The sequence below is a fragment of the Sinocyclocheilus grahami genome, unplaced genomic scaffold (assembly GCF_001515645.1).
Source record: "Sinocyclocheilus grahami isolate Dianchi unplaced genomic scaffold, SAMN03320097.WGS_v1.1 scaffold143.1, whole genome shotgun sequence".
Classification (NCBI taxonomy): domain Eukaryota; kingdom Metazoa; phylum Chordata; class Actinopteri; order Cypriniformes; family Cyprinidae; genus Sinocyclocheilus; species Sinocyclocheilus grahami.
This window is the reverse complement of record NW_015505322.1, coordinates 876,113-900,145: the sequence shown is the minus strand read 5'-3', so window position 1 is coordinate 900,145 and position 24,033 is coordinate 876,113. Positions and strand designations below refer to the sequence as shown.

Below are 24,033 nucleotides of genomic sequence, written 5' to 3'. Positions count from 1 at the left end.
CGGTTGCATCGGTTTTCGGATCACCGGTACACTGAACCGAGAACCGTTTCTTTCGGACGCGTCCGATTTGAGAACCGATGAGCTGATGATACTGCGCATGCGCGATTCAGCGTGAAGCTACCGAGCAGATCACCTGCTATGACTGACACAGCACGTCTGAACCGAACTGGTTCTTTTGGACAACTGGTTCTGGTTAGGGATGGGCGATACCACTTATTTTGTTTTCGATACGATACCGATATTTTTCAAGGCAGTATCGTCGATATCGATACCGATTCGATACTTCTGCACTAAACTTAAATGATGAAATGTATTAAATTATTAAATTACTAAGAGTAAAATGGGTAATAATAAGCACTTTGTTTAAAATGCATTTTAACATTCAATATGCCTTATATATTTCAACGTTCAATTTAAATAACTGTAATTGCACAAATTATGTAGGCTACAATTTCAGTTTGTTTATTGTGAAATAACTCTGTCCTTCTGTCCTCTGATAAGCATTGTTCAGGCCTGCCGTTACCAAAAGCTTTAATGCTTTCTTATGATACTTTTGGGAAAAGCAGCCCTGTTTGAATGCACTGTCAGCAGTGAGTGAACGCTCTCTTTGATTGATTGGTTCTGTCTTGCAACATTTGCGTGTGTTCAGATGAGCAGGGAAATAGTTCTATCCTACACAATTACTCGCTAACAAAGGTTATTCGTCCAATTCGATGCATATTGTACGCATTATATTTTTGTTAAATTAACAAAATCACTGGTAAATAAAACACACCTTAGTATCGATATTTTTTGTTTGAGTATCGATACTTTCGATACTCGCGTCAGTATCGATATATCGATACTTTGGATCGATACGCCCATCCCTAACTTGCAGCTGCGCGCGCATAGTGGTGGCAGAAAAACACTGGGAACAAGTGGAGATAAACGGGTAAAATCCATGGAATAAAAGAAAAATATATTTTTGTGCTTTTTGATGTCAAGATCGGAATGCAAATAATGTTTATAGAATACTGTTGTCATTTGAAAACTGCTATGATTAACGTTACACTACTTTTAAAGCATAAATTCAATTTAAACAGTAGATCTACATAATATTCACATATGCTGTTCATAGGGGACGCACTGTATTAGCCCTAGTTACAGCATGACATATTATTTAAACCTTACTATTAACATTTTTACATAACATTTATTTACTTTATCTCACAATCCTGACTTTGTTTGCTCGCAAATGCAAGTTTATATCTCCTAATTCGGACTTTATGACTCGACTTAACTCAAAAATAGTGAGTTTGTCAAATCTGAGGGGAAAAAAGGCAGAAGAGCCGAGGGGAAAAGAGAGAATGACCAGTTGTTTTTCCTTATTAGAATTATGATATAATCTAAAATAAAATATAATCTCGGAATTGCGAGAATAAAGTCAGAATTTTGAAATATAAAATCAAATTTACCTTTTCTATTCTTTAATTCCATGGCTCCACAGACTGCCGCTTTAACCGTCATTTTCTGCCTCCAGATAGGCTCCGCCCACAAAAACCGTCACCTCTGTTTCGGATCTGTAAGACTATCGCACTCTCTAACGGCAATTTCGTTGAATAACAGTGCTTATCGCTGGGTGACAAGCTCTTGTAATATGTGTAGAACATTTTGAAAATGACATCTAATCAATATAATTTATAATCTTTTTAAACCTAACTATTTTGTACCGTATCCGTGAAATTCTCTAGCCGTAAAGGCTATCTCTCCCGGGTTTTCTGCAACCATGCTGCGCGCGCATCCTGAATGTTTACAAACCGATAACTGGTCTATTAGATTGTGTTTTATTAACGTCTACACCTACCCCAACCCTAAACCTACCCCTTACAATAATTCAAAAATAGTAATTATTGTTGTAAAGTGTGAGAAAAATTACGCGGTATTGGTGGGCGCTTACTGACGCCATAGTATGCGTCTAGCAGCGTGATGATGTCAAATGCGTGCGACGGCTCCTCACGTTGAGGTTTTCAATGAATGTTGCCGCACAATTGTTTTCACCAAATAATTGTATGAGGAATTATTTCCCTGGAAAATATTATTGACATGAACAGCCGGCTGCAAGAAATACGTGAAAGGCAGAAGCTCAGACGGCAGCTTCTTGCACAACAGGTGACTTTTCGGTTTAAGTTACTGCATTGTTAGCGAGCGTTGCCAAACGAATACTGTTCAGTCTTGTGAATAAATGTGGTCGCGAGTTTTGAGTGATGCGATTGTGCTTTACGAAGTTAATGTTTGGTTTTTGCAGCTCGGCGCAGAGAGTCCCGACAGCATCGGTGCTGTTCTCAATAGCAAAGATGAACAAAAAGAGATCGAAGAGACCAGAGAGACGTGCAGGTAGAGAGACATGTTTGTAGAATATGAAGGCAGAATTAAGTCGTCCCCCGAAATGATCAAAAACATATGTGTAGGGCACTGTTTACACTAAGCACAGGTTGAATGTAATGCTGTTACTTGAAACTAATCAAATCAGAACAGTGGCAGTACTGATGGGGGTTAGTTATCCTCTGCTCTGTGTTATGTTTACCGCAGGGCTTCATTTGACACGTCACTTCCTGTTGCTAAAAGAAAGTGTCTGAATGAAAGTGAAGACCCAGAGGAGGATGTGGAGGAGCAGAGGGTGAGTGAGCACTGATCAGCTGTTGAGATAAGATCAGGGCAAGGCAAGGCTGTAGATAACTGATCTTGGATCTGCTGTATGATGTTACAGGAAGATGTTGAGCTCCAGCAGCAGCAGGAGGAGAGCGGACAGTATGAGGAGGTGTACAAAGACTCCAGCACTTTCCTGAAGGTAGAATTAAACACAATATTAAATGATTTGCATAGCAATTACATGAAAAAATCTTGCAGTATGTTGGCGAGTGCTTTTTAAAATAACACGTATGAAGTTATTACAAGCCATTTTTAAAAAATAAAGTTCATGATAGTAACACTTTTTGTTTCACAGGGCACTCAGAGTTTAAATCCTCACAACGATTACTGCCAACACTTTGTGGACACAGGTCATAGACCTCAGAACTTTATCCGAGATGGAGGTAAATAGTCCAATGGATCATTGGGTTTTTTGTCTTCCTCTCTCATACCCAGATGTTAGACTGTGTCAATTGTGTGCTCTGTTGTGCTTTAGGTTTGGCTGACAGATTTGAGGAGTACCCAAAACAAAGAGAGCTCATCCGACTCAAAGATGAGCTCATCGCTGCCACCAACACCCCACCCATGTAAGACAAGACAACCTGCTGTCAGACAATGCAAAATAGAACAGATGTTTGCGGATGCTTGAGACCCGTCTAATTGACCTTAGTCAGGGTATCGCCATATTTAATCAGGAATGAAAAAGAGGTTGTGAGGGATAGATGTACATGCGTTCAGTGCATTGCACTGATCTTTAACAACATACCGAATGTTCAGTACATACCGAAGAGTTCAGTAGACAAAAACTCAATAAAACAGTTGTGAAAATTACACGATCTAGGACTTTTATACAGTACGTGCCATTGTAAAGTCTACACCTCACAGCCTCGTTTTCACATTTACATTTAGTCATTTTGCAGACGCTTTTATCCAAAGCGACTTACAATTGGGGGATACATAAAGCTATTCTTCTTAAAGAGGCAAACGGATACAGGAAGTGTTTGTAATACCAAGTTTCTAGACATTGTTCAAATAAGTACAAGCTAGAAAGAGAAGGAATAAATAAAGAGAGAGAATTTTTTTCTTTCATCTACGATAAATTCAGTATAGCATCTAAGGTCTATTGTAGACCTTTTATACCGTATATTGTCTCATTTGCATGTATTTCTGAATATATAAATGCATTTGTGTGTGTGTCAGGTATCTGCAGGCAGATCCGGACACGTTTGATCTGCGAGATTTGAAGTGTAAATTTGACGTGATTCTGATAGAGCCTCCGTTGGAGGAGTATTACAGAGAGTCAGGCATCATAGCCAATGAACGCTTTTGGACCTGGGATGATGTGAGTTATATAAATGTGCATTGTAAAACATTTGAAATGGATTTCAGTTATACATACTTATTTGACCTTTTTTTTGTTTTGCTATAGATCATGAAGCTGAACATAGAGGAAATCTCATCTATTCGCTCTTTTGTATTCCTGTGGTGTGGTTCGGGGGAAGGCCTTGATCTTGGCCGAATGGTACAAATCTTTCAAACATGCACACACAGTTCACCCAAAAATGAAAATTTGCTGTTAATTTATTCACCCTCAAGGCCATCCAAGATATAGGTGATTTTTTTTTTTTCTTGAGATTTTTAGCAAAAATCGTGGTTCTTGGTGATGCATAAAATGCAGGTTAACGACTACCGTCACTTTGTGCAACACAAAATTAATACCTGTGCCTCCTGACGACATTACAGAGAGTCAGGCATCATAGCCAATGAACGCTTTTGGACCTGGGATGATGTGAGTTATATAAATGTGCATTGTAAAACATTTTAAATGGATTTCAGTTATACATACTTATTTGACCTTTTTTTTGTTTTGCTATAGATCATGAAGCTGAACATAGAGGAAATCTCATCTATTCGCTCTTTTGTATTCCTGTGGTGTGGTTCGGGGGAAGGCCTTGATCTTGGCCGAATGGTACAAATCTTTCAAACATGCACACACAGTTCACCCAAAAATGAAAATTTGCTGTTAATTTATTCACCCTCAAGGCCATCCAAGATATAGGTGATTTTTTTTTTTTGTGGTTCTTGGTGATGCATAAAATGCAGGTTAACGACTACCGTCACTTTGTGCAACACAAAATTAATACCTGTGCCTCCTGACGACGATATATTGATGTCTTATTAAGCGAAACGATCAGTCTGTGCAAGAAACTGAACATTATTTACATTATTACCCGTATTCCTTAACTCAAAATATATCTGTGATTTCAATAAACTGTTTAATGTGAGTTCTGTTTTAATGTGACGTATTACTCGGCGTGTTTTCACTGATTTGAATGTCACATGATGATGATGTAAATGACACATTTCTGTATAACCTGCACACAAACAAAAATGCTGCATACAGTCATTGTCTGTGAGAGTGAAACATATTTTAACATTTTTCTCTCTCTCAGTGTCTGAGGAAATGGGGCTTCAGGCGATGTGAAGACATTTGTTGGATCAAGACCAACAAAAACAACCCTGGCAAGACCAAAACGCTGGACCCTAAGGCAGTCTTCCAGAGAACTAAGGTAAGAGACACTGTCCTGATTGGTTAATGCAATGGGCAAGCCATAACAATAAGTTGCTAGTTACTAATTAAAAACTTTTTTTTTTCTCTGACATCTCTCTTTTTGTGTGTGCATTCAGGAGCACTGTCTGATGGGTATCAAAGGCACAGTTAGACGCAGCACAGATGGCGATTTCATTCATGCTAATGTGGATATAGACCTGATCATTACAGAAGAGCCAGAGATGGGCAATATTGAGAAGCCAGTCGAGATTTTCCACATCATTGAACATTTCTGCTTGGCCCGTCGACGGCTGCACCTGTTTGGCAGAGACAGTACCATCAGGCCAGGTTAGATATGGCCCTGTTTCCACTAAAAGAAAATGTATCATTATTTACTCGCCTTCATATAGTTCCTGTATGATATATTCTGTGGAACACAAAAATTCTATCCTACACAATTACTCGCTAACAAAGGTTATTCGTCCAATTCGATGCATATTGTACGCATTATATTTTTGTTAAATTAACAAAATCACTGGTAAATAAAACACACCTTAGTATCGATATTTTTTGTTTGAGTATCGATACTTTCGATACTCGCGTCAGTATCGATATATCGATACTTTGGATCGATACGCCCATCCCTAACTTGCAGCTGCGCGCGCATAGTGGTGGCAGAAAAACACTGGGAACAAGTGGAGATAAACGGGTAAAATCCATGGAATAAAAGAAATATATATTTTTGTGCCTTTTGATGTCAAGATCGGAATGCAAATAATGTTTATAGAATACTGTTGTCATTTGAAAACTGCTATGATTAACGTTACACTACTTTTAAAGCATAAATTCAATTTAAACAGTAGATCTACATAATATTCACATATGCTGTTCATAGGGGACGCACTGTATTAGCCCTAGTTACAGCATGACATATTATTTAAACCTTACTATTAACATTTTTACATAACATTTATTTACTTTATCTCACAATCCTGACTTTGTTTGCTCGCAAATGCAAGTTTATATCTCCTAATTCGGACTTTATGACTCGACTTAACTCAAAAATAGTGAGTTTGTCAAATCTGAGGGGAAAAAAGGCAGAAGAGCCGAGGGGAAAAGAGAGAATGACCAGTTGTTTTTCCTTATTAGAATTATGATATAATCTAAAATAAAATATAATCTCGGAATTGCGAGAATAAAGTCAGAATTTTGAAATATAAAATCAAATTTACCTTTTCTATTCTTTAATTCCATGGCTCCACAGACTGCCGCTTTAACCGTCATTTTCTGCCTCCAGATAGGCTCCGCCCACAAAAACCGTCACCTCTGTTTCGGATCTGTAAGACTATCGCACTCTCTAACGGCAATTTCGTTGAATAACAGTGCTTATCGCTGGGTGACAAGCTCTTGTAATATGTGTAGAACATTTTGAAAATGACATCTAATCAATATAATTTATAATCTTTTTAAACCTAACTATTTTGTACCGTATCCGTGAAATTCTCTAGCCGTAAAGGCTATCTCTCCCGGGTTTTCTGCAACCATGCTGCGCGCGCATCCTGAATGTTTACAAACCGATAACTGGTCTATTAGATTGTGTTTTATTAACGTCTACACCTACCCCAACCCTAAACCTACCCCTTACAATAATTCAAAAATAGTAATTATTGTTGTAAAGTGTGAGAAAAATTACGCGGTATTGGTGGGCGCTTACTGACGCCATAGTATGCGTCTAGCAGCGTGATGATGTCAAATGCGTGCGACGGCTCCTCACGTTGAGGTTTTCAATGAATGTTGCCGCACAATTGTTTTCACCAAATAATTGTATGAGGAATTATTTCCCTGGAAAATATTATTGACATGAACAGCCGGCTGCAAGAAATACGTGAAAGGCAGAAGCTCAGACGGCAGCTTCTTGCACAACAGGTGACTTTTCGGTTTAAGTTACTGCATTGTTAGCGAGCGTTGCCAAACGAATACTGTTCAGTCTTGTGAATAAATGTGGTCGCGAGTTTTGAGTGATGCGATTGTGCTTTACGAAGTTAATGTTTGGTTTTTGCAGCTCGGCGCAGAGAGTCCCGACAGCATCGGTGCTGTTCTCAATAGCAAAGATGAACAAAAAGAGATCGAAGAGACCAGAGAGACGTGCAGGTAGAGAGACATGTTTGTAGAATATGAAGGCAGAATTAAGTCGTCCCCCGAAATGATCAAAAACATATGTGTAGGGCACTGTTTACACTAAGCACAGGTTGAATGTAATGCTGTTACTTGAAACTAATCAAATCAGAACAGTGGCAGTACTGATGGGGGTTAGTTATCCTCTGCTCTGTGTTATGTTTACCGCAGGGCTTCATTTGACACGTCACTTCCTGTTGCTAAAAGAAAGTGTCTGAATGAAAGTGAAGACCCAGAGGAGGATGTGGAGGAGCAGAGGGTGAGTGAGCACTGATCAGCTGTTGAGATAAGATCAGGGCAAGGCAAGGCTGTAGATAACTGATCTTGGATCTGCTGTATGATGTTACAGGAAGATGTTGAGCTCCAGCAGCAGCAGGAGGAGAGCGGACAGTATGAGGAGGTGTACAAAGACTCCAGCACTTTCCTGAAGGTAGAATTAAACACAATATTAAATGATTTGCATAGCAATTACATGAAAAAATCTTGCAGTATGTTGGCGAGTGCTTTTTAAAATAACACGTATGAAGTTATTACAAGCCATTTTTAAAAAATAAAGTTCATGATAGTAACACTTTTTGTTTCACAGGGCACTCAGAGTTTAAATCCTCACAACGATTACTGCCAACACTTTGTGGACACAGGTCATAGACCTCAGAACTTTATCCGAGATGGAGGTAAATAGTCCAATGGATCATTGGGTTTTTTGTCTTCCTCTCTCATACCCAGATGTTAGACTGTGTCAATTGTGTGCTCTGTTGTGCTTTAGGTTTGGCTGACAGATTTGAGGAGTACCCAAAACAAAGAGAGCTCATCCGACTCAAAGATGAGCTCATCGCTGCCACCAACACCCCACCCATGTAAGACAAGACAACCTGCTGTCAGACAATGCAAAATAGAACAGATGTTTGCGGATGCTTGAGACCCGTCTAATTGACCTTAGTCAGGGTATCGCCATATTTAATCAGGAATGAAAAAGAGGTTGTGAGGGATAGATGTACATGCGTTCAGTGCATTGCACTGATCTTTAACAACATACCGAATGTTCAGTACATACCGAAGAGTTCAGTAGACAAAAACTCAATAAAACAGTTGTGAAAATTACACGATCTAGGACTTTTATACAGTACGTGCCATTGTAAAGTCTACACCTCACAGCCTCGTTTTCACATTTACATTTAGTCATTTTGCAGACGCTTTTATCCAAAGCGACTTACAATTGGGGGATACATAAAGCTATTCTTCTTAAAGAGGCAAACGGATACAGGAAGTGTTTGTAATACCAAGTTTCTAGACATTGTTCAAATAAGTACAAGCTAGAAAGAGAAGGAATAAATAAAGAGAGAGAATTTTTTTCTTTCATCTACGATAAATTCAGTATAGCATCTAAGGTCTATTGTAGACCTTTTATACCGTATATTGTCTCATTTGCATGTATTTCTGAATATATAAATGCATTTGTGTGTGTGTCAGGTATCTGCAGGCAGATCCGGACACGTTTGATCTGCGAGATTTGAAGTGTAAATTTGACGTGATTCTGATAGAGCCTCCGTTGGAGGAGTATTACAGAGAGTCAGGCATCATAGCCAATGAACGCTTTTGGACCTGGGATGATGTGAGTTATATAAATGTGCATTGTAAAACATTTTAAATGGATTTCAGTTATACATACTTATTTGACCTTTTTTTTGTTTTGCTATAGATCATGAAGCTGAACATAGAGGAAATCTCATCTATTCGCTCTTTTGTATTCCTGTGGTGTGGTTCGGGGGAAGGCCTTGATCTTGGCCGAATGGTACAAATCTTTCAAACATGCACACACAGTTCACCCAAAAATGAAAATTTGCTGTTAATTTATTCACCCTCAAGGCCATCCAAGATATAGGTGATTTTTTTTTTTTCTTGAGATTTTTAGCAAAAATCGTGGTTCTTGGTGATGCATAAAATGCAGGTTAACGACTACCGTCACTTTGTGCAACACAAAATTAATACCTGTGCCTCCTGACGACGATATATTGATGTCTTATGAAGCGAAACGATCAGTCTGTGCAAGAAACTGAACATTATTTACATTATTACCCGTATTCCTTAACTCAAAATATATCTGTGATTTCAATAAACTGTTTAATGTGAGTTCTGTTTTAATGTGACGTATTACTCGGCGTGTTTTCACTGATTTGAATGTCACATGATGATGATGTAAATGACACACATTTCTGTATAACCTGCACACAAACAAAAATGCTGCATACAGTCATTGTCTGTGAGAGTGAAACATATTTTAACATCTTTCTCTCTCTCAGTGTCTGAGGAAATGGGGCTTCAGGCGATGTGAAGACATTTGTTGGATCAAGACCAACAAAAACAACCCTGGCAAGACCAAAACGCTGGACCCTAAGGCAGTCTTCCAGAGAACTAAGGTAAGAGACACTGTCCTGATTGGTTAATGCAATGGGCAAGCCATAACAATAAGTTGCTAGTTACTAATTAAAAACTTTTTTTTTTCTCTGACATCTCTCTTTTTGTGTGTGCATTCAGGAGCACTGTCTGATGGGTATCAAAGGCACAGTTAGACGCAGCACAGATGGCGATTTCATTCATGCTAATGTGGATATAGACCTGATCATTACAGAAGAGCCAGAGATGGGCAATATTGAGAAGCCAGTCGAGATTTTCCACATCATTGAACATTTCTGCTTGGCCCGTCGACGGCTGCACCTGTTTGGCAGAGACAGTACCATCAGGCCAGGTTAGATATGGCCCTGTTTCCACTAAAAGAAAATGTATCATTATTTACTCGCCTTCATATAGTTCCTGTATGATATATTCTGTGGAACACAAAAATAGAATTTAGTACAAGTTAAAAAGTGACAATACAGTATGACATGAAAGGCAGTTCTTTGTATTATATTATATTGTTTTAATATATTATTATTATACACTACTGTTGTAAAAAAAAAAAAAAAAAAAGCTTGATGTGGGTAAGTTTTTTTTTTTTTTTTTTTTTTAATGTCTCTTATTCTCACCAATGCTGCATTTATTTGATTAAGAAAGATACGTAAAAAAAAAACTAATATTGTGAAATATCATTACAGTTTAATATAACTTTATATTTTACATTCTAATTAATTCCTATAAGGCAAAGCTGAATTTCCAGCATCATTACTCCAGTCTTCAGCGTCACATGATCCTTCAGAAATCATTCTAATATGCTGATTTGCTGCTCGGAAGAAATATTTCCCTTATCACGTTTGTTTTTTCAGATTCCTTAATGAATAGAAAGTTTAAAAGAACAGCATTTATTTGAATAAATCTTTTGTAAATGTATAAAAGTCTTTACTGTTACATTTGATCAATCAATCTGTGCTGAATAACAGTATTAATTTCTTCTTTTTTTTTTTAAGAATCAAACTGACCCCAAACTTTTGAACAGTAGTGTACGATTATTCTGATCTAATGTGCATTTTTTTCAGGTTGGCTGACTGTGGGACCCACGCTGACCAATAGCAACTTTAATGTGGAAGCTTATGCCGGCCACTTCAGTGAGCCCAGCTCTTACTTATCTGGTTGCACTGAAGAAATCGAGAGACTTCGTCCCAAATCCCCACCTCCTAAATCCATGGCAGAGCGAGGTGGGGGTGCACCGCGTGGAGGACGGGGCGGTTCCGCTGTGGGAAGAGGAGATCGGGGTCGAGAGAGAAATCGGCCAAACTTCCGTGGAGATCGAGGTGGATTCAGAGGCCGTGGAGGCCCACATCGTGGATTCCTTCCCCGATGATAGTGCACACAACATGCCAACTTTGAGACTGGTAAACAAAAAATGTGATGATATTTTTGTACCTGAAATTTAAAAAGGTGTTGCTTTCAGTGGGTATCATATTGTTTTGTTAGTGTGTTAACTAAGAGCGGGAAATTTGTAAGAATTTTATTCAACCTCAATTAAACCCTGTTTTTATTTGACGAAACTTTGAGAGGATTTTTTATTATTATTATTATTATTATTATTGTGGGGTTTTGTTTTTACATTTACACGTTTATTGAATCCTGTGTTTTTTGTCCATCTGTCACCTAAACATCTGCTCCTGCCATGTGCACACTTTCTGTGTGTCCTGTGGAGGGCTGTAAGGCTGAGTTTTATGATCAGTGTCAAAGGAGCTTATTGATTCTATCAGCAGTGACATGTAGAATTACTGGTTTGCAGTAAATAAAGCCAACCTAATTGATGTTTTCAGTTTCCAGGTGGTTGGTTTGTGGTGAGGAACTGCATCATTAGAAAAATAATATATTCTGAGTCCATAAAGGCTAGTTCTAACTTTAGACCAGTTTGCATCCATTTATTCTTAATATTGATCAATAACCAGTCATGTAATAAGCATGAAATAAACCAGTGTGTTGTTTTCTGGCCTGATTTGGTTGCAACATTACAAAAAGTGTGTTTGCATTAATGTAACAGCATCTTCTAGGCCAGTGGTTCTCAACCTTTTTTGAGTACTGGAGCCCCATAATATCTCAAACCATCCTCATGGACCCCCGCCCCCCCATTGATATTGACGTGTTTTTGTGTTGTCCATTTTTCTTAGCTCTTCTGGTGTCAGGTCCACTGATAGATGGCCTATCAAGCCTCCTGTCCATAGGCTGGTCTTGTTAACTTTTTTTTTAATTTAGCGATATATTGCCCTAGAAATAATTGCAAGAAACAATGTTATTGTCATTTTATGCCACTGACTATATAGTGATGTTTCAGTATCAGTGCTGGGCTGTCAGGCATTGTTACACCAGCAGGTGGCGGCAGTGGACTGGCTTTACGAGTGAGTCATCATTAAAAAAACATTAATTCAAGGGACACACTTAAAAACGCTGATTCGTTCATGAATGAAATAAGGTGTTGACATTAATTTACTTTGAGTGCCAGTTTACAAGGCTCAATCAACAATCAACGCATCACATGGGTTACAGTGAAGCTGATATTTCACGCCATTGATTCAGTGTACTGAACAGCGCTGACGACAGTCATGGGAAATCCCCTTAAATACTGAAAGGATACAACGACACAGATATCGCTTTCATCTCACAACTGATGGCAAACTGATTTTTTCATGATTACATGAGTTGACCTGAAGAAAGACAGGCCCAGGTATTCACACACACTTAGTTCTGCTGACGCTGTCACCTGTCTCTCTTTCTCTCTCTCAATTCAATTTAATTCAATGTGTGCTTTATTGGCGTGACAATTGTTACAATGTATTGCCAAAGCATAGTGTTTACATTGAATCTAGAACAGATATATATATATATATATATATATATATAAACATGCATGTATATATCAGTTCATGGTTATAATAATAAAAACATTTTTGTAATGATTCTACAGACCCCCTGCAATTACGTGACAGACCACTAGGGGTATGCGTACCCCCGGTTGAGAAACACTGTTCTAGGCCAACAGAAATGTGGGTTAGTTGCATGTTCTGGTGTAATTAGCACATGAATACCCAGCACACATGCCATAACTCTTGTTACAGTGTGCATTAGAAGTAGATTTAAACTGCTATTGTATTCCTCAGTTGGTATGCAAGTGTCTCTTGATTTTAGTCTTGTTTGAACAAACTCCTAACCATAAGTATTCATTTTTGTAGCATAGCATTTGTGCCACGGAAAGGAGTGATGCTTCAAATCATGCTAAATATGGGAAAGAAGTGAAATTTTTGACTTTTCTATTCTATCAGACCATTTTCAGTTCTCTTATTTGTGCAATGTGAAATAAGTCACACCCATCTCAATTTATTATAATCTGTTTGTTTCCCACCAGCAAATATATCACCATCACATCATACACCCTACATTCACACGGCAGAATGAAGGAGATGAGGCAGAACTGAGAGAGAGAGAGATCCTAGATCAAAAGAAATCTTTACAATGACAGAGCACTGTTGAAGCTGACATCAGAGACATTGTTGTTAACTAACACTAAAAGCATTTAAAAAATGTTACTTGGAAGAAAACATTATTTGATTTCAGCTAGTTGCCAAGGCAACAATTATCATTTTGATTTTAAATACTAAACTAATGAAAACTAAATTAACTAATCAATAAAAAAAAATTATTACTACATAGACATAAAAAAATAAAACTGACAAAACACAACAAAATTACTAAAACTTTAAAATGAAAAAATATATTTAAAAAAATCTAATTCAAAAACTATAAAAGTATTTCAAGGATTCTAAATTTTTTCTAATATTTTAGCTTGGCATTGAAAATGGTCAACATGTGACCGAAACGTTTTCCTTGTTTTATTCAGTAAAATGCATATAATGTTCTCATCTCGCTTGTGATGCTTTATTGTTTGAATGTGCGGACTCTTTTCAAGCTCTTCATCTAAGGATTCTAAAACAACATCGTCTGAAATAGCCGTGAAGCTGAATGACCTGCAGTGTCACTGGACACACTGATCTGGCCCTGAAGCATTGGACATGTGGGTTCATCAGGAAAAAGAAGCTGTATATTTCTTCACATTACTAATTCAGCACACAGACACACATGGAAGTGTACACACCCCCACACACATTATTAATTCAATTAATCTTTACAATCACATTAAAAACAAAAAAAAACTATTCAAATCTCTGGTAGAGATTTAATTTTTGTGTAGCTTATTCATGATGTACAAGCTGTATTAGAGCTGAGCTCTTCAAATTGACTGGAAAGTTCTGACAAAGATCTCTGTGCTAATGTGGGGGTAACAGAGGGAGACTGGACTTAGATGAATGCAAACGTCAGGCTAACTGTCTCATTGGAGCCCATGTGCGTCAGGCATGAGAGGGTTTCAGATTAGCAGAAATTAAGTGTTACTCTGGAGTCTGTTTACCCTTAAAGTCAGCAGCCTGTTCTTTAACTAAAACTCCAGTGAATAACAGCACCTCAGTTCTGTAAAGAAGTGGGTAAGAAATACAACAAACACACTTCCAAATGAACATGTATGACACTATGCTATCTTAAACACCTCTCCTTTTCTGAGACCTGTGAGTGTAAGAACAGATCTTAGTGTGTGTGTGTGTGTGTGTGTGTGTGTGTGTAAGAGAGAGAAAGAGAGAGTGATGATGAGCTGCTAATAGCTGGGTGACTACATCTGTAGAGAGAAGATTCACACTCTGTTGACAAGAACAAATGTGTTTGTTGTAGTGACACAAGATCTCAGACAGAGAGAGAGAGAGAGATCCTAATTCTCACATTCTGTTCTCATATTCATACCTGTTGCCGAGCTGACCGCTTATATTATGAGGTATGTATTCAAATTTCATTTAGACTAATTCGATCTTGAATGTGTGCATTAAGTGACACAAGATCTCAGACAGAGAGAGAGAGAGAGAGAGAGAGATCCTAATTCTCACATTCTGTTCTCATATTCATACCTGTTGCCGAGCTGACCGCTTATATTATGAGGTATGTATTCAAATTTCATTTAGACTAATTCGATCTTGAATGTGTGCATTTCAAATTCTACTTTAAAACTGGTAATAAGCAGAAAGTGACAGGACTATTGGAGCCAGATGTTTATACTGTTAACTAAGCAAGCCAGAGGCGACAGCGGCAAACAACCAAAACTCCATCGGTGACAGAATGGAGAAAAAAACCTTGGGAGAAACCAAGCTCTGTCAGAGTTCTCCTCATCCCTTAGCAGATTTAGCTAATAAACTGTAAGATAACTAAGAGTAAGCTGTTATCCTCAACTTTTTGATTTAAATAAGATTAAATAAATTATTAAAGAGTAAGTTTTAGCTTCGACACTCAGAGAAAAAAGGTACAAAGCTATCACTGGGGTGGAACCCTAAGAGGTACAAAAGCTAAAAGAGAGAGAGAGAGAGAGATCCTAATTCTCACATTCTGTTCTCATATTCATACCTGTTGCCGAGCTGACCGCTTATATTATGAGGTATGTATTCAAATTTCATTTAGACTAATTCGATCTTGAATGTGTGCATTACAAATTCTACTTTAAAACTGGTAATAAGCAGAAAGTGACAGGACTATTGGAGCCAGATGTTTATACTGTTCAAATGTTTGCGGTCAGTATAGATTGCTTAATGTTTTTGAGCCTCTTTCACTTAAGGCTGCATTTATTTAATCAAAGGTGCAATAAAACGGTAATATTGTAAATTATTATTACAATTTAAATCAAATGTTTTTTATTTTAATATATTTTAAAATGTAAATTATTCCTGTGATTGCGCAGCTGAATTTTCAGCATCATTCCTCCAGTCTTCAGTGTCACATGATCTTCAGAAATCATTCTGATATGCTGATTTGCTGCTCAAGAAACATTTCTGATTATTGTCAAAATTAATAAAATATTTTCAGGATTCTTTGATGTATTTAACTTAAATCTTTACATAAGTCAATTTACTTAGTCTTTACTATCACTTTTGATCATTACTGAATAAAATTAATTTCTTTAAAAAATAAAAATCACACTGACCCCAAACTTTTGGAGAGTAATATATTTTCAGTGGATTCAAAAAGTCTACATTGAAAAAGTCTACAATCTGGGATTCAAAGAAAGAATGGTACACTGTAAAAAATGATTGTGATTTTAACAGTAAAAGACTGTAAAAATGCTACAGTAAAAACCTGTTAATTGGTCATCAGTAACTTTCCATACTATATAGGGTGAATAACTGTAATTACATTTAATGTAATTTTACAGTACAATACTGCATGATGATGATGATGATTCTGAAGTTGTTGACGACGGAGACGCCAGCACCAAGCAGAATGAGCTCTGGGCATATGAGCTGGCATTTAAAACCCTGAAATGTGAGTGACAAAATAAAGCCAGGCCTCAAATCAAAACTGAGTTTGTATGATTATCAGGATGAGAATTAGAAGTGGAATTTACCTGCCTGATCTGGTATGATAAACTCCATAAAGAAGCAAAATAAGTCTTGGGTAACACTGTAAATGTCATAAAGATAGTGATGAGATTTAGAAAGCACAAGAATCGGATGTGTCCAGTTGATCTCGATTGTTTTTGCAGTGTGCAGTTCATGTCCCTGTGGTCACTGATGTCATACTTTTTGCGGCCCACAAATCTTTAACATCAATTATTCAGTTCCTCACGACTCAAAGGTGCCGTTGGAAACATATGAAGAGTCATAAACGTATATTACTGTTACCCAGAATTCCACTGTTCTTGTCCTACAGTACAGCAGAGGAGAGCTTTTCCATTTTATAATGTTGTAGAGGAGACTGGGGTTGGTTGTCACTTTTTTTCTTTGGTGGTCTCTGATGAAACAAACACTAAAATAACCCTGCTAGGTGCAAATTAAATGTTAAATAATTGGGTTAAAACATCATTTAATGTCATAGAATATTAAACAAATATTTGTAAATATTGATATTGATATAAAACTCTTTTAAACATTGTTTGCATTATCCACATATTTACGATTTGGGGACAAATGAAATATTTTCAAAATTGCCCATTGAAAGACACATATTAGCCACTTATTATAAGACATCTGTTAATATTATTGGTCCCACTTTATATTAAGTGGCCTTAACTAAGTACAAAGTGGCCTTAACTGAAGTACAATGTACTTATTGTGTTCATATTGTATTGCAAAACACTTTTGCTGCTATTGAGGTGGGAAACGGGTAAGGTTAGGTACAGGTTTGGTGGTATGGGTTGGTTTAAGTGTGGGTTAAGATGTAAGGGATGGGTCAACAGTGTAATTATAAATTAATTACAGAAATTAATTACAGATGTGATTACATGCAGGTATTTTTAAAAATAGAAGTACAATGTAAAAACATGTCTGTACATAATAACTGCATTGTACCAAATGATTAATTTAAATGTACATAATAGTTAAGGCCACTTAATATAAAGTGGGACCATTATTAAATGGACATGAGCTAATATGAACTAACAGTGAACATTTTTTGTATTTTTGTTAACTAACAAAGATGAATAAATACTTTAACAAATGTCTTGCTCGTTGTTAGTTCATGTTAATGCATTAACTGATGTTGTCTAATTGTAAAGTTGTTGTATTGTTTCCGAAGCTTGATATCAGAAAACATAGATTTGAAGGGAATAGACTGACGTTTGGGTTGTGGTTTTTGGGAAAAGCTGCATACGCTCCATGTTTCCTGTCATTTCTTCTCTTCTGACCTCATCTTTCCTTGCCTTCCCCCTCGTCTTTCCATTACTGAGGTCCTGAATCAATAATTTGGGAATGTATGGTCACATTCTGGTTGAGTTTCTTCTTTCACACACAGGTCTCTGACTCATTCCTCTACTCTTTTCACCTCTCTCTCTCTCTCACACACACACACACACACACACACTCACTCACTCACTCACTCTCTCAAACTTTTTGCTTAGGAAGGCTTTTTACTCTTTTATTTTTTTTAAGGACATCTATTTGCTTTTAGTGTCGTCAGGTCAGACATCAGTTAGCTGACTGCTGTAACACTTTAATGGCTGCGCTGAACTGTGAGCATGAGGTCAGTTCATACTCACAGTCAGTTCTATCATCCAGAAACACAAAGACAACAAATGATTTAAATTTATATAGAATTCAGAAAAAAATTAGACATAAGCTTATCAGTCTAATATATTATACAATATATTAAAGGAGCAAAACAATTTCTTATAGTAATTATTAGTTGTTGTTTTTTTCTTGTTTGGTTAAATAATAATAAAAAAGTTTAATACATTTTCCTCCACAAACATTTTGAAAGAAGGAATATTTTAGAAGACATCCTGAATGCTGATTATTTTCATTTTAAAATTGACGGGATTCATTTAAATATTTTTGATAATATTAAAAAAATTCAGAAAGCCAGTCTAAGTTGGAATCCAGCTATTTTTAAATTCAATTCTCAGCAAAACGGTTGTAACTCTCACACATCAGTTTTGCTGTTGGGTATTTTAGGAGTATATGGCTGAGTTTTTTGCTCCCCATTTGAACTCTTCATATTATGCTGTTGTATTACAACTATCCACTGCAGTAACATCAGTGTCTCTCTCCTTCCATCACAGGCCAAGATCTACTGGAGGAGATGCTGATTCACAGCTACCTTTACCGTTCTCAGCAAATGGTGGGTCTGTTATGACTGACATCCGCCCTTTTATCTGGATATCATTATTGACTTTGATGTGTTTGATGGGTGAGCTTGTGTGCATGTTCAACCAGATGATCTTATGGCTCTTGTGGTGGTCATACTCTGTGACCTCCTGGAAGAGGAAGTTCCAGCCTAGAGAACCAATTAAAAGAGCAGAGGAGGGACTTATAAAGGAAGTCAGAAAGGTGGAGGACGACCTTTGTAGGTCAGCATGAGCAGGTCTGCCCTGTGAAAAGTCATTCATCTTAGATTTGATGTTCTGTGAAACCCATGAAAAGAAAAATCTCAACGGTGTCTCCTCCTAAAATTGAAGAGCAAGTTGAGACCTTTGCTGAAGTATATTTTCTGAGGAAAATGCACTCTCTAGAGTTTTAGTAATTCTCAACAATGTCTCAAATTGCCCAAAAGGTTTCAATGGAAGCCCGTCTCTGTGTTTTGGAAATTTGATCTTTTTTAATAATTATTTTTCATAACTATCATAATAAAAATAAAACAGTTAACTCTGAGGTGGTCACTGGGTTTCCATAGGTTAGAACTTTTTTGTAAATCAATTTGATCATTTAACTGCGCTAATTGTCCTGAACTTCAAATATAATAAAGTAAAATAAAATGTAAAAAAATTATATATATATCGTCACCAAATGATGACAAAAGACTGGAGTAATGGCTGCTAAAAATTAATCACTATCACAGGAATAAATTACATTTTAAAATATATTAAAATAGAAAAGTTGTTTGAAATTGTAATAATATTTCACAACATTACGTTTTTTACTGTATTACTGTATAAATGCAGCACAAAATATTACTGACCCCACATTTTTGAATGCATTTTTTTTTATAAATAATTAATTGACTAGTGCACATCTTCTGAGTTATAATGACCTAACTTGGTTAACTTCAGTTCCTAAGGTGAAAGCTGTGGTGTTCTGCACATGCTCAGTGTATCCAGAGGAGAATGAACGACTCGTGAAGACAGCGCTTGAGAACGCAGACAGCAAAGCAAAAGCTGTGGCCTTCAGGTGCACACACACACACACACACACACATACATACTGTCCAAGCATCAAGTCTTTCCTGTCACACACCACTAACTGTAAGGATTTAAAGTAGCTGTATCCATGGAAACAGCAGTTAATCCACGGAAGCTAGCTTAGTGGGGGAAGGATTATGTGAATGTTTGAGTTATGAGAAAATGGATATGAGCTGGATTGAATTTACAACACAAAACATCTCTCGCTCTCTTCATATTTTTCTCAGGGTGGTCAGTGCAGGATGGGACGATGAGGAAGAGAAGTTTTTCAGACGTCACAAATGGCTGTTTCCTCTGTGTGATGAAAAGAGAGGTGAGAAAGAAGACAAGAGAGAAAATCTAATGACTAACAGATTTTGTAACATATATAAAGGGACTTCTACAGACATGATGACATGCTGGGATTCATATGCTGTGTTTGTATCTAAACAAGCGTGAAGGAAAGTATCTGTGCAAGTAGAGTTGATGAGATAGCTCTCACACACACACACACACACACACACACACACTGCTCTCATGCAGAGCTTGATGCATTGCTGTCCTAAATACTGGCAGTGTAGCTCCGGTTCGCACTAAATAATGAACACAAGTGTCTGATCACATTAGCATCCTCACAAGACCACACACAGCAAGAGAAACAAGGCTGTCGCTTCTTTTGTGTGTGTGTATGTGTCAAAGCTTGCCGTTGCACTTTATACAGCATATACAGACTGGGGCTAGTTGTCACTTTTGTACTACGATGAATAGTTGTATATGTTTGTTGTTGTTTTTATTATTACATTTAAATAATAATTAAATTGAACATTGGCCCCAAAAGCGTTCATTATCACAATCTGCCATTAATCATTGATAGTAAAACAATAGTGAAATGCTAAATGAATAAATGAATAAAAATAGTTAAATTATATAATTGTTTTATATATTTTTTCATAGAAATTAATACTTTTATTTGCCAATGATGCATTAAATTGATCAAAAGTGAAGTGCCACCGAGAACAATAGTCATGAAGTTCCTTAATTTCAAGCAGAAAGAGCAGGTACTGAAGGCTGCTGGATATATATATATATATATATATATATATATATATATTGTTCAAATAAATGCAGCCTTGGTGAGCATGAGACTTCTTTCAAAAACATTTAAAAAGTCTTACCAATTCCAAACTTTTAAATGGTAGTGTATTTAAAAATAAATGTGTTAATTTATTAAATCGGTTTAAAACATGAGACAACTTGGCCCATTCTGACATCCCAAGAACATGGTTGACAACTTTTCGATTAAAATCCACCTTCGGTTTAATGTTGTCAGGAGTTGTGTAAAATCAGCCAGTCAGATTAGAGCTTACCAGGACGTTCCAGGTTTGTGAGCAGAATGCAGCAGATGGTCAGTGAGTGGACTGTCGGCAGACTGTGGAAGTGTCGTCTGTGGCTGAGACTACTGAGATAAAACCATTGTGACAACTAGCCCCAGTCTCCCTATATGTAATATTCCACTATGCATGTGTGTGTGTGTTTTCTTTCTAACAGCAGGACCCAGCAGAGGTAGAAACGGTGCAGGATATTTTAGCACGAGCTGCTGCTAAAGGTTTGTTGGGGGGGCTGATGCCTCCTGACCGCCTGAACGAAGAGAAACCGTAAAAGAGAAAAAAAACCCAAAAAGGATCCACACCAGTTCTTCCGCTTTCCTCCCTAGCTGAGCCTCCCGTATCAGTGAAGATCAGTCGGAGTCCTCCAGCTGACAGTGAGCTCGCCGATTCAGTCAGCCAGACAGCAGCCACTTCAAAACACACTTTTAGAGTCCTGAATGACGGTCCCACAATCACACTAGATCCCACTCAAGTCAAAAATCAACAGTTATGGATGCCACACCCAGCACTACAAATCATTCCAGTGTTCTTGACCAGTCATCCAACAATAAAAACCAGTCTTCCGTTGTACAAAAGAAGCATCCAGAAGGTCGTAAGCCTCGAGCTAAAGTTGCTAAGCAATCCAGGAGAAAAAAGTCTAAGTCTCGAACTTGTAAAGAATGTCAGAGCAGGTCTCGACCTCCACGCAAGAGACTCCTGCACCTTCGGCCTCAACACGCAAACATTACCTCCATTAAAAGCAACTCCACCTCAGAGCAAACCCCCTGCCATCAGAAACCCGGGGTCACTGCACAGATCCAGACATTTGTCTCAACGAGAGTCCGTTAAACCAAAACAGGACATCAAATCAGAAGCCTTTAAGGAAGCCAGGGAGGAAATCCGGTCAAGAGAGTTGACTCCGTTCTTCACGTCCCTCTTCATCCTCCTATCGACTGTACTCCTCCATGTCTTCTAATTTCTCCAGCAGTCTTTCCTCTTCCAGCAGCATTGCCAAAGCCAGAGACTCCATCGTTTTATATTCACAGACATGGCGCTGAGCTACAACCTGTTGTTCATAAATACACATCCCTTGTGCTTCCATACAAACAAATCGTAGTAAACAATGTGTGCAGACAAGTATATCGCCATTGAAAGCAAGGTACTGATCTTATGACTAAAATGGCATAGTTGGTTTATTAATGTTGATGTATGCTGTACTTTGGCAATACTGTAACTGTTAGTATCACGTATACTATGTTGAACACATTTTGTTTGTGACTTGTAGGAAGGAAGATCCTGATTTTGTGTGTTGGACTACAAATATGAAAAAAAAACAGATTTGTATCAATATGCACCACATAGTGTATTTAAACCACATTTCGATCTCATTTAATTTAAACGATATTTTGTATCTTTATTTTTTATAAGGATATTTGTGTTATTTAACATATTTAATTATTGCAGGTTTGCATCATATTCTGAGTTTGCATTTCACTGTTTTTTTTGTTTTTTTTTCGTTTTGAGGAATACGTTTGAGGCAACTTATTAACCAAAATGTCATAATTCAATCTTCTGGTGAAATGACATATCCGATGACAAATGTTGGACTTCTCCCAATGTTTGATCTGGTTAGCCCTTTCTTATAACCGACTGTAAATATCTCGGCCTGTCTGCCTCCATCCAACCAACAAGCAATGGGTAGAACCAAGTCATAATATGGAAGAAAATATCTTTCATTGTGACTTTAGTATTTATGCCACTAAAGCTATATTCATTAGGGGGAAGTCGTGGCCTAATGGTTAGAGATGGACTTGTAACCCAAAGGTTGTGGGTTCGAGTCTCGTACCGGCAGGGGTTGTAGGTGGGGGGGGGGAATGTACAGTGCTCTCTCCCACCTTCAATACCACGACTGAGGTGCCCTTGAGCAAGGCACTGAACCCCCAACTGCCCAGGATGGGTTAAATGCAGAGCACTAATTCCAAGACTTGGCCTCATGTCACTTTCACTTTTCATTTTCACTTTATTGGCCCAAATATTTTGTAAACTATGAATATCCAATGTGTACAATTTGACTAGTACAAAACATATGATTTTTAGAGAAATGCAAAGCATGAAGGTCCACCCCCTAAAAATCAGTGGGCCAAAAGCCGATCGCACAATTTCACCACAACAATTAGAAAATTTCAAATAGTTACATTCAATAGCTCATTAGGCTACAGAAACATTTGAAGTATTTTGTGATATGCCATTTATTTTCACAACAGTTTACATTTATATGGTGTACAAATTAGTGAAGAGCAGAGAAAGCCAATGTTTCCACAAAAACGTGTGTTTGAGTGTATTTCACCAGTAGTTTTCATTCTTAGCTTGTTAATCCTTGTGATGAGATTTCCCCTGATAATCGCCGATCAGAGTGATTCACCATGCAAGAACACTAGAGTCAAACACACTATTCTTGGCTAACATGAGAATGCCGATTCTATGCTGAATTATTGTACTGGACTACGTTACCCATAAGCCTCCTCCCTCTTTCTGGTTTTGCATGTCACAGCTGACTTTGCCAGTTGCCACTGAATTCATTTTGAAACAAAGTCTGATTGATTCTTATTTACTGTGAACCCCTTCAAAAAAACAATCAAAAAATAATTCAAAAGAAAACAGTGAGTTGTATAAGACCCAACATCACAGAGCGAAATTCACATGAAAAATAAAACTGAACAAAAACCAACATGCACTTCTTAAGAGGGGGAGACTGAAGGGGTGCAGTACACAGGCAGATTGATCTTTATACAGATGACACTTATTTCACCATCTCAAACTCTGATTAGCAGGGTGAAAGGAGTAATGGTTATAGTTGAGCTAGCTAAACATCTACATACTGCCCAAACAAATGTGCTCTAATTTTGATCAAATCTGATTGTAACGGTCTTGATGAAATTTTAAATTTGGTAAAATCTGATTGTTACGGTCTTGATGAAATTTTAAATTTGGTAAAATCTGATTGTTACGTTCTTGATGAAATTTTAAATTTGGTAAAATCTGATTGTTACGTTCTTGATGAAATTTTAAATTTGGTAAAATCTGATTGTTACGTTCTTGATGAAATTTTAAATTTGGTAAAATCTGATTGT

General features: G+C 37.3%; 2 protein-coding genes and 1 pseudogene across 2 annotated transcripts; all 3 read left to right on the top strand.

The window, feature by feature from the left end:
• The first annotated feature begins 1,952 nt into the window (after positions 1-1,952).
• On the top strand, positions 1,953-5,571 carry LOC107591586 (N6-adenosine-methyltransferase subunit METTL14-like). Its single transcript, XM_016280777.1, has 10 exons — positions 1,953-2,148; positions 2,285-2,373; positions 2,569-2,656; positions 2,747-2,827; positions 2,984-3,071; positions 3,164-3,254; positions 3,868-4,009; positions 4,097-4,189; positions 5,121-5,237; positions 5,356-5,571. The coding sequence occupies exons 1-10, from the start codon at positions 2,083-2,085 to the stop codon at positions 5,569-5,571; spliced, it is 1,071 nt and encodes a 356-aa protein (XP_016136263.1). The 5' UTR covers positions 1,953-2,082.
• A 1,377-nt stretch (positions 5,572-6,948) lies between these two features.
• LOC107591585 (N6-adenosine-methyltransferase subunit METTL14) lies at positions 6,949-11,352 on the top strand. Its single transcript, XM_016280776.1, has 11 exons — positions 6,949-7,144; positions 7,281-7,369; positions 7,565-7,652; positions 7,743-7,823; positions 7,980-8,067; positions 8,160-8,250; positions 8,864-9,005; positions 9,093-9,185; positions 9,694-9,810; positions 9,929-10,139; positions 10,864-11,352. Exons 1-11 carry the CDS (start codon positions 7,079-7,081, stop codon positions 11,166-11,168), a joined length of 1,371 nt encoding a protein of 456 aa, XP_016136262.1. The 5' UTR covers positions 6,949-7,078; the 3' UTR covers positions 11,169-11,352.
• Positions 11,353-16,107: 4,755 nt separating this feature from the next.
• LOC107591576 (uncharacterized) lies at positions 16,108-22,042 on the top strand (annotated as a pseudogene).
• Positions 22,043-24,033: the final 1,991 nt, after the last annotated feature.

What these genes read in the sequence shown, in the direction of transcription:
- LOC107591585 (XM_016280776.1), top strand. Translation starts at nt 7,079, where the DNA reads ATGAACAGCCGGCTGCAAGAAATACGTGAAAGGCAGAAGCTCAGACGG. An exon ending in GGCAGCTTCTTGCACAACAG is followed by an intron (nt 7,145 to 7,280) that starts GTGACTTTTCGG and finishes TGGTTTTTGCAG; the next exon opens with CTCGGCGCAGAGAGTCCCGA. An exon ending in GCCACCAACACCCCACCCAT is followed by an intron (nt 8,251 to 8,863) that starts GTAAGACAAGAC and finishes TGTGTGTGTCAG; the next exon opens with GTATCTGCAGGCAGATCCGG.
- LOC107591586 (XM_016280777.1), top strand. Translation starts at nt 2,083, where the DNA reads ATGAACAGCCGGCTGCAAGAAATACGTGAAAGGCAGAAGCTCAGACGG. An exon ending in GAGACCAGAGAGACGTGCAG is followed by an intron (nt 2,374 to 2,568) that starts GTAGAGAGACAT and finishes TGTTTACCGCAG; the next exon opens with GGCTTCATTTGACACGTCAC. An exon ending in GAACTTTATCCGAGATGGAG is followed by an intron (nt 3,072 to 3,163) that starts GTAAATAGTCCA and finishes GTTGTGCTTTAG; the next exon opens with GTTTGGCTGACAGATTTGAG.